The sequence below is a fragment of the Girardinichthys multiradiatus genome, chromosome 4 (genome assembly GCF_021462225.1).
Source record: "Girardinichthys multiradiatus isolate DD_20200921_A chromosome 4, DD_fGirMul_XY1, whole genome shotgun sequence".
Classification (NCBI taxonomy): Eukaryota; Metazoa; Chordata; class Actinopteri; order Cyprinodontiformes; family Goodeidae; genus Girardinichthys; species Girardinichthys multiradiatus.
The window spans coordinates 40024994-40041131 of record NC_061797.1 but is presented as its reverse complement, the minus strand read 5'-3'; the positions used below and the strand labels follow the sequence as shown (position 1 = coordinate 40041131).

Genomic DNA, 16138 nt, shown 5'->3' with positions numbered 1-16138 from the left:
AGGCACTTCACAACAGTCAGGTTCATACATTCCAATTAATCCTAATAATTGAACAGTGCAGTCGGAGTTAGTTAGTTATTCAAATTGGATAAAAAGTTTTTCTGTCTAAGGAAACCCAGCAGATTGCATCCAGTCAGTGACTTGCAGCCTTGCCTCCTGGATGAGCATGTAGAGACAGTGGACAGTCACTGGCGTTGACTTTGCAGCAATCCCTCATACTGAGCATGCATGTAGCGACAGTGGAGAGGAAAAACTCCCTTTTAACAGGAAGAAACCTCCAGCAGAACCAGGTTCAGTGTGAGCGACCATCTGCCACAACCAACTGGGGGTTTGAGAGAACAGAGCAGAGACACAAAGAAGCACTGATCCAGGAGTACTTTCTATGGGATGGGAAGGAAAAGTACATTTTAATTGATGTAGCTCCTTTAGTCGTTTCACCTAGAAAAAAAGAACAGATAAACTGTGAGCCAGTTTTCAAGGTTAGAGTCTGAAAGAGAGCAGATATAATTAGTTACAGTAAAGCTCAGTCAATCACTATATCTAGGAGAGAGAAAGGGTTAAACACTAAAAGACAGGGCTATGTGGATCATCGGTAGAGGGTGAGCATTAAGTTGTTGCCAGCAGAAGCCCGGACGATGCCCATCTCCAGAAAGGTGTCACAGGTAGACACACAGTCAGGCCAGGTGTAGCTTCTAGGAAGAGAAAAGAGAGAGAACATAAATTTAAAACTGAAATAACAGCAAATAATGCAAAATAATGTTTAATTGCTAATTTTCACCCAATGTGGCCTTTAAATGCTTCGTTGTGCTCAACCCTGTATTAACTTACCCTCGTTGGGTTCGGTGTACAAGCTTGTTTAAGAGGACACAAAACACTGTTTGATAGTATGACAGCAGTATTTTCATGTTTTTTGTGTCAATATACCAAGCCTGAGATTTGGTGTCTCTGACTTGCTGGAGATAACGCAAATAGAGAAGCACTAGATGAGGTGTGTTTGCATGTGTTATGAGAGAATGTATTCGGAAAGGTCACAGAATAATACGACTGGGAATGAAAAACAAAAGAATTGTCACTTGAATGATTTGCAGAAAGTCTGGCTTGTTCCTGATGTAATATGCTGTTCTTTCCATTGTTGAAAGCAAATTGCTCATTAGGCAGCAATGAGGTTCTAATACTCCCAAACCAGCAGTGGAGCTGTATAGAAATAAGTTACTAAATACTTGTTCTGCAAAATACTAGGACGCTTCTGCAAAACAGAACATTCCAGAAACGCCAACAGTTCGAACTATAAGCATGTTAATACCTGTAAGCATTCTCCACATGTTGATGTGGTATTGCTTTAATATCTCCTCTTAAATTGACATGACATATATTAACCATTGGTGCAGATGAATTTATTGGAGTGTTGCAATACAATTTTACACCATTTCATTAAATGTCGGTGCCAAGCTACTCAGAGCTGCAGGCCTGTCTTAAGCAAAATAACTCAATCTACTCATACTTCACATGATTTCTCACAAATAGCCTTTAAACCCAGATAGTTCACTAAACAACAAGCTGTTTAAACATATGAAGGTTAAATTTTACTGTGAAGGTATGCTTTTTATAAGAAGTGCCACTTCCTCCTTGGCTGAACGTTTATTTACTGTGGCAAGCTGTTGCATGGAGCTCATTCTAATACAAGACTGAAACAGTTGGAGTGACCTTATTTTTCTTCGTATTTGACCAGTCGATCAAGCGTGTCAAGAAAGAAATATCTGATTCTGATCTCTGGCGGATTAATTTGACGGTATTTACAGGTGTTCATCTACCCTTACAGAATGCTTGGGTAGATACTAGTTATACGTAGTTTCTTGAGAACATTTATCCTAGATGCTGTTGGTATTTTTAAAATTGCTTAACTTGGTTTTACTTTGACAAACCACTACTTAAATTTCAGTTTTGGGGCTTAGCTGTACCGAATGTTGGGCCGCATCTTTGAGTGAGAGAGTTTTCCTTTGAAAATGTTAATATTAACTTAGGACCAGTTTTCATCACTCATGGTTTTTTTTTTTTTTTTTCTTCTCCTTCAGGAAAATTGTCATCAAGATTGGAAAAAGGAAAAAGCGAAAGCCACAGTCTTCAGAGCAGGAGTCGGATGACGATCCTCTCCCTCGTCATGCTTCTAAGGATGACGACTCTGTGAGTTTTCTCAGTCACTCAGAAAACACAAAGCAGTGATCATTTATAATCAAAACATGTGGTGTGGTGTTGCCATTATAAACCCTGTACCATTTTCCTCTGAACACATTAGCTTCAGGTGTGAATTTAGACTTTTAATCTGGTTCAGATGTGGTTTCAGCGTTGCTGCCTGTGGTGTTGCATGTTGGTTCACAGAACACAAAGGCAACGGTTGGCTCTTCTTCTGTTGCTGCTCTGACAACACTGAGTGAGAGAAGTGGTATCGTTTGCCTGACTGCTGTTCATGCTGCTGCAGAGCAGAAATGAAGGTTCACTGCTTTAGCTCGAGCATGAAAGGACTGACTGTGGTTCATGCAGAGGTCAGACAGTGGGTGGCTATCTCAAGTACACATTCCTCTGTGTGTTGATGATGGAGAAAACTGACAGTCCAGCTGCACTGTCTACCACACAGCATCAAAAACAACCTCCTCATATGCATTTGTTTTCATTTATTAAACTCACATTCTCAATTTAATTTAGGGATATTATTCTAAATGAAGTATTCACTCAGATATTTTGGTTATTTAAACAGCTAAAATGTTGAATTTAGAGCTGGATTAAATTTAATATCATATATTTAATAGGCTGGTATCTGAGCTGTGTGATTGAAATGAGGATGATGCATTGTTCACTTTCGACCCACGCTTCATCACCCCTCATCACCCCTCTCCCCCTTTTCTGAGACCTATCCGGACTATATCCTATGATATAATTACCCTTGTTAAATGGTGCCCCTGGCTTTAATTAAAAGCTTCTGTCGATGTCTCATTTAAGATGATCCAGTGACAGAAGTCGAGGTAGCGTGTCTGACAGCTACAACAGAAACGTGGTCTCCTTCAGAGCTTCAGCCTTATCGTGGTAGCAAGAGGCAAGTTTAACTCCAAGCCTCTGGTCAGCTTCAGTTTGCCGATTTGAGGGTCTATCTCTTCAGGGATTTTATAATGCAGACCTAATTTACTTTGGCTCAGTGGCATTTATTACTAATTAACTACATATTATCTTTAGGAGGGGCTCGTGTATTGATGCAGGATGTAGTAGCCCACGCATAAGATAATTATAAAAACTTCATAGGAAGGCAGAGACAAAAGCTGGACTTCAAAGCTCTCCTGTTTTTTGTTTTCCCCCTCATTAATCTTTCATATGATTTTTGTAATTATTAGTTTATTATAATTTAATGTGAATTTTCAGAAGATTGTGAACAAATCAGTGGGATATCTTATTTTGTCCATTTAAGATAAATGTTTATACCAAGTCCTGGTCTGATATTTTTTTTACTTTAGTTGCTGCTTCAACACGGGACTCTTTTAAAGCATCATTTTAAATGGACATATAGCTTTATAATTTCTTTCTAAATGTATATCTGAATCAACATAAACAACTATGTGTCTTCAGTAAAAACAAGTCTTGCTCTTGCCGATGTTTTAATGGCGAGCTATTTGCTAACGTGCTTACGTCAGCATGTGTTTTAACAGAACTCTTTGAAAATTTAGCTTGTAAAATATTTGAATGTGGTTTCTCCTATTCGTGTGTGGTCAAAACTTTAGGAAACTTGTTCTGTTACTTCATAAAGGTAGTCTTTTGCTTTGAACATAGGTCACGTCACACAGCGGCTGCAGCGGCCGATACAGTCTCTCTGTCGGTGTGAATGTAATTTTAAAGGGTGAAAAACCAAATTTGTTAAGTCAGTACAAATATGTGCATGACTTATAATACATTTTTGCAAACTGTGCACATGAAAACAAGCCATCCACATCCTGCTGCTAACATTATGAGTGCAGCTAATATAGCCGCAGACAGATAACAACGGATGTCAGGAGTTCAGTTTTGCTCGAGGCCTGTTACTTTGAACAGTCAGCTTTGGGAGATCTTTTCCTTCAATATTTGATACTTTCAAAGGGTAAATGTGTTGTGTTCATCCCCCTCCTCAAGTTATTAAAGTGTATCCATTGTTTATCATAATAACTGTAGACACATTGTGTCTTATTATATTCCCATCAAATTAAGATTAAATTATTTCAGATTCTTATTCGACAAGTATTCTTGTTTTTCTACGCAGTGAAAAATGAAAATGACGACCTGAGGGTAAAACTTGAACTGATGTGATTGTAACTGTTAATAATTTGGACTGTTTAACCACCTGATCACCCCAGAATAAACACAGGTGTTTATGTCTGACCTAAGGCAGTTTATGACAGATATTTACAGTGCTGGTTACAGCATTCCTGTCTTTTGCTGATCAAACACAGAGACATTGAATAAATGAGCAATATGTTTAGGTTTCAGCCTTCTTAAAAGTCGCATCCTCTGTGATTCTCTAGAAGAGGCGGTCGAATCGTCAGGTGAAGAGAAAGAAGTATGCTGAGGAGCTGGAAGCCAGATTGTCAGATGAGGACGTCAAAGTTATTGTGAAAGCCAAGAAAACCAACCCTGGTGCATCCAAGGAGCCTGCTGTTCAGCTGTTTGTTGTAAGTTATTTTGCTTTTATGCTCTGGACATGTTGAATTGGATTTAGAGTTGGGTCATAAAAGAGTTTCAAATTAAATTTACATCTTTCTAAATGTATACCTGGTTGCAATGAAAAATTAAACATCTTATCCTTTACATCAAAGTGCACATTCTTTTATTATTGCAAGGCATTGGTTGAACTATGCATCCAGTGCAGCAAGTCAAACCCTCTTTATGGGTCCCAGTTCCAAACCAGGGTTGGTGCTAGAGCAAGTTCTTAACTGGTTCAAAAAAAACAAAACAGTGATGAATTGCTTGTTTTCCACATAGAGCCAAATCATTGCCACATCATGATGTCACTACAAGCATTTATTTCAGAAACCAGCTCTGCAAATCAGAGTTGCAGCCACCTTCTCATGCAAGATTTATTTACACCACCTAACAATGTTAGGACTCAGAAGGGTTTATGAGCAGGGTAGCAAACAACGCTAACAGATGGAGCTGAAAATAGCAATTGCAGTGTACTGACCCACATTCAATATGTGATTGACTAAACCATTGGTGGGAGGCTGAGCTTTTCTTTAGTTCTAATTAAACAAATTATTAAGGGTGAAATTCAGTGTTTTTATTGTTTTTGTCTTAAATAAGACAGATTGAAAGTAAGACTAATTTTGCACAGGGCAATTTGATAGCTTGTCTTTTTTTAAACTCATCCCAAGCCGAACTGAGTGGAACTGTTTTGGTAGGGGAAGAAAACCCTCTGTCAGCAGCAAGTGGCACCGATACATGTGCTCTGTCCATAATAAAGTACAGAGAACACGGGAAAAAAGAGTCTTGAGTGTATACTATTATCACCTTGGTGCAATATTTAACACGTTTTCAGTTTTCTGAGCAAATTTTTCATGAAAGCAACTTGTGAAAACTCTAGCAGCTTCAAAATATGGCATCTGTTACACTGCAGGCAGGGAAAGAGAAGAACTCCTGCTGCTGCATTATATCAAGATGACTGTGTAAATGCTCCACAAATGCTTCCCACTAATTATACCTGAAAGGAAAAAAAGCTTAATTAGAATTACTTTGAGTCTCTTCAGTAATTCATCAGCCCTGCGACAAAAAAAAACGTGGGTGTTGGACAGAAGTCAAGGCAGTCTGTAGCTTATGTAATCATGTATAAGGAGAATACAGTTATAACTGAAAGTGCATATAAAAATAAAAAATAATATCAGTGTACTGCATTCCATTCCCTACATATGGATTTTTTGCTATGGTGACATTATTACATTTATTATTGGGATGAAGGTGGAGATGGATGTAAAGCATGTTCCCTAAATTGCACAGGTCTTTTCCCAGCCATTTCCTTTTCAAAAGAAAAACAGATGTTCTGACAAATTAAGTAAAGCTGCCTGATTTTATTTCTCATGAATCTTGCTTGTCTTATGATAATCAACAATACTTTCTGCAGAAAATAATCTGACTAAAAAAGTTAGTTTTACTTCACAGTGTAATGCAAAAAATAGTTTCCCTAATATGTTTAAAGGTTTTTCAGTCCACATTCCTCATGGTTTAGATGTAACAAGACTTAATTAGGTTTTCGATGACTCCTCTGTTCATGAGATTTCTCTTGTACATCGTGTTGTTGTATGTTTTGGCTAAACATGGCGTCATTTTAAGATGTAACGTCAGACGTAAAATCTTTCACTTCTCCCAGGAGAATCCCACAGAAGAGGATGCTGCTGTTGTTGACAAAATCATGTCTTCTCATATCGTGAAGAAGGAGGTAATAATACATCACTTTATTCCCATTAGTCATCATTAAAGTTGAATTGTTCTTAATCTCTATTTTTCTGTCGTATTTATTGTAATTCTTGTTTTATTTTAAACCTCTTCTAGGTATCTCCAGGGGTGATGGTAGAAGTGGAGGAGTTTTTTGTAAAATACAAAAACTAGTGAGTAACATTTGTGCTGTTGATCTTTAGTTGTCCATGTAACATTTTTATCGAGCATGAAAACATGCAGAACCTAAGATTATCTCAGTTAGTCTCTGGTATATTCCTTGTTTCTGACAATTCTGTTTCTCTACTTTTCCTGCTGATGTCATAAACCTTCAACATTTCGGTTAAATTAGAAATTCTCCAGGGCTTTGCAAATAAGGAACTCTCAGGGTTACTATTACTGAAGTTTGGACAAATATATAATTTATTTGAATTGAGTATTTTCCAGGTCTGAATAAATATGGAAAAATATTTTTGCTTCCAGAAATTACAACCCCTTGACCCCATCAGCTTTCATCACCAGAGCCACCTCTAAAGGAAGAATTGAATACCTTCCTGTGGTCTGAAATCGGGTCGTCTCTCTCACTTCTTCCCTTATTTTTGTTAATTCATTCTCCCTCATTAATCTCAGCTGAAGGGGACATCTCAGCACAAACAGCTGTTGTTTCGGCTAGAAGATCACCCTCAAACTGGAAGCACTGTTGGTTTTATTTTGTCTTGCTAGTTTCTCACTTTGGATCTGAAACCTTGTTGGATACAAAAAGAAACACTCCTTAATGAAGTTAGTTAGTGATTCTGGACACACATCCAAGGTGGATGGAGGAAAACTGGAATGTTGCACAGCTTTATTAAAAATAGACAGTATGCAAACAAAAAAATAATTTTTGGCAACCAGATTTCAAAAGGATGATCATTTATTTCTCTGCCTTGGTCGGGCAAAACCTTCTTGATGGATTTCAAAGTTTGTTCTCAGTCGAATTCAGCAGCACACCAGAAAGCCTTAGTTCCTGGGGAAGGAGTCAGAACAAGGGGCTGCTCAACCAATCAGAACTTGGGGTCACCTGAGAACTATGTCACCTTAACTGAAATGTTTTTTTTTTTCTAAAACAAATTTGTTTTAAACTCAGATGAGACCAAAAATGTCAACAATCAATTGCTTTAGATATAATAATTCATGTCTGAGGCTGTTTTCACATGACTATTTTTCTAAACATGAAATCCATTGAACAAAAAGGTTTAACATATTTATCAATATTAAGAACTACAACCAATCATGGATAATTTCAGCTTATTTAATTTCTTCAGTTGGATCAAAAATAATTATAATGTCCGCATCTGGTAGCTTTTGGTAGACGCAATAATAACCTGCAAAATAATTTATTCTTCATATTTTGATAATTCTGTTACAGCAGTTGTGAAAACAGAGTTGTTTTGACAAGACCTTAACGTCCAACAGGGACATTGAAGCGACCTGGACAAAAAGCAGTTAAGATAAAGGTCAAATCTAAGGAAACATGTCTGCACTATGTGTATACACAAACAAGAAATAGTAGATATCTTTGAGATGGCTTCCATAACTTTGTTTTGAAAAATCCTGGAACAACCTCTGAAACAACAAAACCTGCTTGTTCATTCCAGCCAAAGAATAATCATTGCAAGACAAATTATCATGAGCAAGATCAAATTCTGTTCTCTTCAGCCAAATAATAAAACTGATCAATATGTTAATGGCACCGTTTATTTTTTAGTTTATAAATGACCAAAATGAGTTGAAACATGAGGACATTGAGTAAGTATGACCCCCCCACACTGATGTGAACAGTTGCCTCAGACACTGACTGTAAAAGCAGGTTTTCATGGTTGTCTCCTTGTGTGTTTGCCAGCTCCTACCTTCACTGTGAATGGGCCACAGAGCAGCAGCTAGAAAAGGACAAGAGGATTCAGCAGAAGATCAAACGCTTCAAGATGAAACAAGCACAGAGGGCGCTCTTCTTCACAGATGTAAGGATGTGTGTCTGTAAACGGGCCCTTCCCTATATTTCACACGGCTTTATTTTTCCTCTTTGTAATATTTCTTATAGGATGATTGTTCTTTTTATATTATTACATCATGAAGGACAATTGTGTTTAGTATGCATGTGTTAGAGAGGTCTGCGTGGATATTAAAACACTGTTTGATTTGTGTGGGATGGCACATCTGTGCATTTATTTGAATTTATTGACTTTCTGAGCCACAGGAGAGTTGTTTCTCCGTTTCCAGATGGCACGTGGGAACTTGAATTTGTCTCTTTCTCTTTGTATGTCGTCTGTTCCTCTTAGATGGATGAGGAACCTTTTAACCCTGACTATGTAGAAGTAGACAGAGTGCTGGAGGTATCGTATTGTGAGGACAACGACACAGGCGAGGTAAAGTAAATCTCCTCTTCTAAGCACATATCAGAGTAGTGCTTGTGTTTCTGGCTTTTGTTCCTGAGCATGTTTGATCCCTTCCCACCTTTTGTAGGTTTTGTTCCTTTTAATATGTTCTACACTGTAATGATATCGTTGAATCATAGAAATGCCCAAGGCCACCCTAACAGGCTGCCTCACAGCCTTTGAAAATGTTTCAAAAGCAAAGCTTAGCCTTGCTCTTTTCCAGCGATTGTCCTCTGTCTGCTGCAGGAAGTGGTGTACTACCTGGTGAAGTGGTGCTCTCTGCCGTACGAGGACAGCACCTGGGAGCTGAAGGACGACGTTGATCAGAGCAAGATTGAAGAGTTTGAGCGGCTGCAGGCAGCCAAGCCAGACTCACGCAGAGTGGTAAGCCCTAAACAGTGTGATTTATTTTCTTGTCAGTGTTTAGAGATGCCAGAACTGATCTTCCCACGTTTTAAACATGTGAAAGGATTTATTTTTTATCCTGCTTGAAAAAACCGACCATTACCAAGTCCTTAAAACCAGGGTGTGATGAGATGGGCAAGTTCAAGTTGTTGGGCTTTCATCTACTTGTCATGTAAAAAAATTTAACAAGCACACACACTATGGTTTTAATGTTACCCTACTAGTTTGAGAAGATTTTCTGTGGTATGTGTTGGACTTCCATTTGTTCCTTTTTCTTAGAAAAGTTTCCTTCAGAACAGTCTTTACAGAAACAGAAGCACGTTCAGAAATAATATATTTTCATAAAATTGATCAATTTAAAATCTTGTTCTTCAGATTTTGAAAATGTTTTAACAGTCAGTTGGAAATAGTTTGGTCCAGAATGGAAGTGTTAACCGTTTTGTCTCTTAGGAACGGCCTCCAGCCAACCTTTGGAAGAAGAGGGAGCAGTCGAGGGAATACAGGAATGGCAACACTCTCAGGGATTACCAGCTGGAGGGGGTCAACTGGCTTCTTTTCAACTGGTACAACAGGTCGGTCTTCATCCATGTGAATGAGACGGTTTATCTGCAAATCTTTTTTTCTAATAAAATCAAATTTCATAATTCATATCTATTAAAGGAACATAACTAAAACAAACATTTGCCAAGTTATGATATATTCTGCTTGAGATTTCGTCGTCGTCTTCCGTTTTATCCGGGACCGGGTCACGGGGGCAGCAGACTCAGCATAGACGCCCAGACGTCCCTCTCTCCAGACACCTCCTCCAGCTCCTCCGGGGGGAGCCCAAGGCGTTCCCAGGCCAGCTGAGAGACATAGTCCCTCCAGCGTGTCCTGGGCCTCCTCCCAGTGGGACGTGCCTGGAACACCTCCTGAGGAAGGCGTCCAGGAGGCATCCGGTATAGATGCCCGAGCCACCTCAACTGGTTCCTCTCGATGTGGAGGAGCAGCGGCTCTACTCCGAGCCCCTCCCGGATGGCCAAGCTCCTCACCCTATCTCTAAGGGAGTGCCCGGCCACCCTATAGAGAAAGCTCATTTCAGCCACTTGTATCCGGGATCTCGTTCTTTCGGTCATGACCCAAAGTTCATGGCCATAGGTGAGGGTAGGAAGGTAGACCGATCGGTAAATCGAGAGCTTCGCTTTTCGGCTAAGCTCTCTCTTCACCACAACGGACCGGCACAGCGCCCCCGTTACTGCGGCAGCCGCACCGATCTGTCTGTCGATCTCCCGCTCCATTCTTCATTCACTCGTGAACAAGATCCCGAGATACTTAAACTCCTCCACTTGAGGCAGGAACTCCCCTCCAACCTGAAGAGGACAAACCACCATTTTCCGGTGGCTGATATTTCACTTATGAAAAATCATGGTGTTTAAGAATTGCAGATTATGAATAAGAATGAGTTTTCCTTATGGTCCTCGCATGCAGGATTCCTTTTTAGACTGGTTGGGGGTCAGGATGTGCACACAGCTGTAGAAATGGTTGCTTTTTTCACCCACAATCACTAAAGCAACGCTGTGGATCTGGAGTGAAGTGTCAGTGCATTGCATTAACCCTGGGAATGTGTGAGCGTGCAGGAGTTTGCATATACCTACGCAGGGAGATTTATCAAAAGTAAAGGGCTGCTTAGGAGACCAGTGGGAATATCTGCACGTTGCAATTAGCATCAAGACATAATACCCCCACACGCCGGACAGATGAATAAATGAATTGCAGGAGCACAGCACACAGCATAGAGATTATGTTGCATTTCAAATGTTTATTTCTTTTATTTCACTGTGATTACTGCTGATGATGATGTTTTCTCGCTCATTGTTTGCAGTTTATTGTTTTACTGTCATGGGAATAGTTTTCTTTTCTACATATTCTCATGATAAATGCACAACAACTTCTCAGTGTTGCAGCGGCATGGGAACCTCTCATGCAGCCCAACCTACACACATCATTACAACAGCCACATTGCCATCGTTTACTACACAAACCATTTTTATCTAACATCCATCAGGCGCAACTGCATCTTGGCTGACGAGATGGGCCTGGGAAAGACTATTCAGTCCATCACATTCCTGGAAGAGATTCATCGTATTGGCATCAAAGGGCCTTTTCTCATCATAGCCCCCCTCTCCACTATTGCAAACTGGGAGCGTGAGTTTCACACCTGGACTCACCTTAATGTCATCGTTTACCACGGGAGCATGATCAGCAGGCAGATGCTGCAGCAGTACGAGATGTATTTCAGGGATGCACAGGTAAGATTTGGTCACTCATGTCTCAGAGGAGGGGAGAGCATACTTTAGAAAAAATTGATATGTAGACCTTTGTGTAAATTTGGTTGTTACCTGTTAAATATTTTCTCAGTGTATGAAGCTTCCCTGTAGCTGTGTAGACCATAAAAGGGAGTAGAGTTCATTCAGCTTATCAAACACCAAATATCATAAAAGAATCAGGAGTCTTGTTTTTCTAGATTGTGGTACATCTAATCTACCTTTTGAACAAAGATGAACAAAAAGAAACAACTAGCACTGTTCTTCTGAACTTTAAAGTGGAAAGCAGTGATTCATTTCCATTAAATTAATCAGTGTTTTTTTTTTTTTTAAACACCAGCACTGTTAGTAACACAAAGTTCTGTGAACAATGTAATTATATGAATCAGAATATCAGGTCTGCCTACAACAAGTCACATTTTAATGCTTGGCAGTACATGATTAACATATTAACCCCAAGCCAGATGCACTTCACATTTCTGTCACTAATACAAGACTTTTGGTTATATTGGTGTTTCTCAAATAAATGGAGAAAAAGTTTCTGCAGGCTAAATGTTTCTCGACTTGTTTTGTAAAAGAATTTGTAGCACAGGTCAGTAATTATGTGACTTTACTGTAGTCATGATAAGCTACATAAATTATATTAGTGTTCATTGTCTATCAGAAACAATCTGTAAGATCTTGTTTACACATTGAAACAAGTATTAGATTTTTGTATATTCATCAGGATTAAATGTTTAAAGCAATCAAAAAGAAATACACTTCATCTAAATCCTGTAATAAACCTAAAAACCAACTAATTACGTATAAAATCAATTGTTATTCCGATTTTTGAGATAACTTGTATTCACAGATGATTAATGGAACAAACACAAATATTATGACTAAATAAAGAACAACAATCCTTATTATTCTAGAAACTAATACTAAAGGGAAAATGAAAGTGAAACATAAATATGGAAAATACAGTTGTCTAAACAGATTAAAATAAACTTTATCAAGGTTTTCAGTCTTTCAAAAGGGCAAAGAAAGGGTTTTATGGCCTACTTCTAGGTTGTAATAACTGACTTTAACTAAGGAGGAGGGTTTTGGTCTGCTACAGATTGATTCAAGAAAGATACCGTAGTGCACGATAAAATCACCAAATACAAGCAGTTATCATAAGCTCAGTCCTTTCTGACGTGGTTGTACAAATCTTTGTGATAGCTTCTAAACTTCAGTACATCTCGGAGAGGTGTTGTCATGAGGGACTAGTCAACCAATCAGAAGCAGACTTTAGACCACGTAAGAACTATACAGCCAAAGAAAAGGGGAATTTAAAAAAATTTTTCCTGAAAGATCTTGATTCTTTGTCAGAGATTTCCAATTCCAAAAATGTCTAAAATCTACCTCTGTAGCCACAACCAGTATTTCATGACAGACTGTTTTTCAAATTCAGGCATTTCAAATATCAATCAATCAGTCAATGGATAAAAGACAAATTTGATTCAAGGTGTTTGAGACATTCATAATCAGTATTTGAAGTTGAGACTAATTATGGATTGTTTTAAAGTTTTATATATTTCTGAATTAGAAAATAAAAATCTTAAACTTTAACTATTTTTTTTAATCAATGACAACTTGAAAATTATCTAGCATCTACAAATGCTTTCTATATTTTAGAGATCCCCAGCCGCCAGCTGCGGAAATAAGTTATTTTGACTAAATCTGTGGTTTAACAAGGAAATTTTGAAGTGACCTGGAGAAAAGCATCTAGGTTGAAGTTCACACCCCATGTTGGCAGGTTCATTACATTGTCAAAATGCATATATAAGATCTGTGTGCAAACATTCAAAGGCTCTGTAGAGATTAAAATAAAAGCTATCAAACTTAAGGTTTTCCTCTTTGTTGGCGGTGAGATTTTTTTAACGAGCAATGGCTTTGGAATAGCAAGATTGCATATCACAAGGACCAGAAAGGGGCGCTTGTGCTACAAGAAGTAGGCCAACAGGTAGTTAGTGAGCCTTGAATAGAGGCTGTCTGTGGTTGGCAGGGCATGTGATATTTTTCATCAGGCAGTTAGGAGCTCTTAGTGTTCAGATGAACGGTAACAGGAATTAAGGCGAGGGAGAGGAGAAGAGAGCGGAGCCGCCACCAGGCTGTCTCCAAGGCAGTCTGTGATGTCATGGCACTCTCGAAGGGAAGCTCACTGTCATTGCTGTCCACACATATCTGAACGACTGGCCCCTCCACAGTCGTTGGGGGTATGGGGTGGGTGGAGCTAGAGGATAACAGAGCATCTCTTGAGAGCTGTTGTCAAGGCAATCGATACAAATGGATAGGCGTGGCAATGCAAAGCCTTCCTAGACAGACGACAAATAAACAGCCATTTGACTCAACAAGCAGGTGCTGGTTCTACTAGAGATGTAAATTCAAGAATCCAAAAAATTCAAGAAATCAGTTCTATTCAGTTTAATTCAGTCTATTTATATAGCATCAAATGTCATCACAAGACACATTACTAAAAGTCAGTTACATACACTCCTAATTGATTCTAGGGAATATTATTTTTATTTAGCTACATCAAATTTAAAATACACCAATCAGACTGACCAATACCAATTTCTGCTTTTCTAAGAAGCATGACCTGTCAGTTTCTCTTAATATTATGCATTAAAAATTGACAAAAAGTTCTTAATGTGCTTAGCTGCATTTAATGATGGGTGGAGGGGGTCATATATAATTTATTTTTATTTTTTTATATTAAACCCTCAAGAAAAAATTGGCCATTTCTGATCTTTGTCCGATTGGTGCATCTCTACATAAAATCATGTTTCAAACATAAAACGCCTGCGTCTCTCATCTCTTCAAGGGTCGTGTGATACGTGGTGCCTACAAGTTCCAAGCTGTTATCACCACGTTTGAGATGATCCTGGGAGGCTGTCCAGAGCTTAATGCCATCGAGTGGCGCTGTGTGATCATTGATGAGGCCCATCGTCTTAAGAACAAGAACTGCAAGCTGCTTGAGGGCTTCAAACTCATGAACCTGGTGCGGAAGTCATCGGCTTGGATTGTTGATTCAGGAAATAGAAGCTGTGGAACTTTAACTTGTACTTAGGATACTGGATGCGGTTTTAACTTTTGGTTTTACTTTCTTCCTCTTTAAGGAGCACAAGGTCCTGCTGACAGGTACTCCTCTGCAAAACACAGTGGAGGAGCTTTTTAGTCTCCTCCACTTCCTGGAGCCAGCACGCTTCCCCTCTGAGAACACCTTCATGCAGGAGTTTGGTGACCTCAAGACAGAGGAGCAGGTGAGCTCACAGATTTGGAACAGTATAAATCAGTTATCATCTTAGTGCACGACATGATTAAACCATTGGGTAGCTTTTGCTCCTACATAAAGGGTTGCTTAGCATAGAGGAAGCCTGAAAAAAGGTTCAGTGCGTAAAGCAGAGCAATTATTTGTAACAGCTGGAACCCACGATGTGCTTCTAAATTGGAAAGCCAAAGAAAATGTTTAACCTAATTCTTGGAAGCTGGTGGGGCCATGAAGTGACATAGTTTCACTACATGACCTTACACAAGGCCTTTTCTAATAGATGCGAAAAATAAAGAAGTGCATTTGATGCTGCATTTTAAACTTGCACTTGTTTGTGCACGAGCAGCTGCTGAATGTGGCAACTTCCGTGTGACCCGTTTGGCCCATAGGTGCAGAAACTTCAGGGTATCCTGAAGCCCATGATGCTGCGTCGCTTGAAGGAAGACGTGGAGAAGAAGCTGGCACCGAAGGAGGAAACCATCATCGAGGTTGAGCTCACCAACATCCAGAAGAAATACTATCGCGCCATCCTCGAGAAGAATTTCTCCTTCTTGGCTAAAGGAGCCGGCCAGGCAAATATGCCCAACCTGGTCAACACTATGATGGAATTAAGAAAGTGTTGCAACCACCCCTACCTCATCAAAGGTAAGTTGCTACTGAAGAAGTAAGAGAAAGTTTCAGGATGTCTAATCTCTACAGTTTCTTTTAAAATGTTACAACTCCTAGAACCTACACATTACAACAAATAATATATTTGACTGATGACCAACATAAAGTAGTACATAAGTGTTTAGTTGAAGGAAAAAAAAACTGTGCATTTGTACTCGCGACACCCCTCCCCCCCAAGCAGAACCACTTGTGGCTGTAGCTACAGCTGCCACTCGTCTGAGGTTTGTCTCTGCCAGCTTTGAACGTATAGCAACTACATTTTCTCCCCATTTTTTTTCTGAATAACTTAAACACAGTCAGATTTCCTAGAGATTGTCTGAATGTCCATGTTTTGCCTTGGAGTCTCAATAGGAACAATATCTGGACTTTTAACTGAGCCATGCTATCACACGAACATGCATTGATCTACACATTGCCTTTGCAGCTCTGGCTTTATGTTTGAGTGGTCATTCTACTGGAAGGGGGAACATCTGTCCCTATCTCAGGTCTTTCGCAGTCTTTATCAGTTATTTCCCAGAATTATTTAGCTCCATCCATCTTCGAATCAACATTGACCAGCCTACCTGTTACTACTAAATAATAGCATCCTCACAGCGTGATGCCTTCACTGC

At 39.2% G+C, this 16138-nt stretch overlaps 1 protein-coding gene across 1 annotated transcript in view; it reads left to right on the top strand.

The window, feature by feature from the left end:
* Positions 1-16138, top strand: part of chd9 (chromodomain helicase DNA binding protein 9) — a 102641-nt gene that overhangs the window by 58779 nt on the left and 27724 nt on the right. The window contains exons 4-15 of the mRNA XM_047363406.1: positions 2073-2181; positions 4539-4685; positions 6374-6442; positions 6556-6611; positions 8321-8438; positions 8757-8843; positions 9099-9236; positions 9708-9829; positions 11302-11545; positions 14412-14588; positions 14707-14850; positions 15248-15503. Of these exons, the coding sequence (XP_047219362.1) occupies positions 2073-2181; positions 4539-4685; positions 6374-6442; positions 6556-6611; positions 8321-8438; positions 8757-8843; positions 9099-9236; positions 9708-9829; positions 11302-11545; positions 14412-14588; positions 14707-14850; positions 15248-15503 (1667 nt within the window). The remainder of the gene's footprint in view (positions 1-2072; positions 2182-4538; positions 4686-6373; positions 6443-6555; positions 6612-8320; positions 8439-8756; positions 8844-9098; positions 9237-9707; positions 9830-11301; positions 11546-14411; positions 14589-14706; positions 14851-15247; positions 15504-16138) is intronic.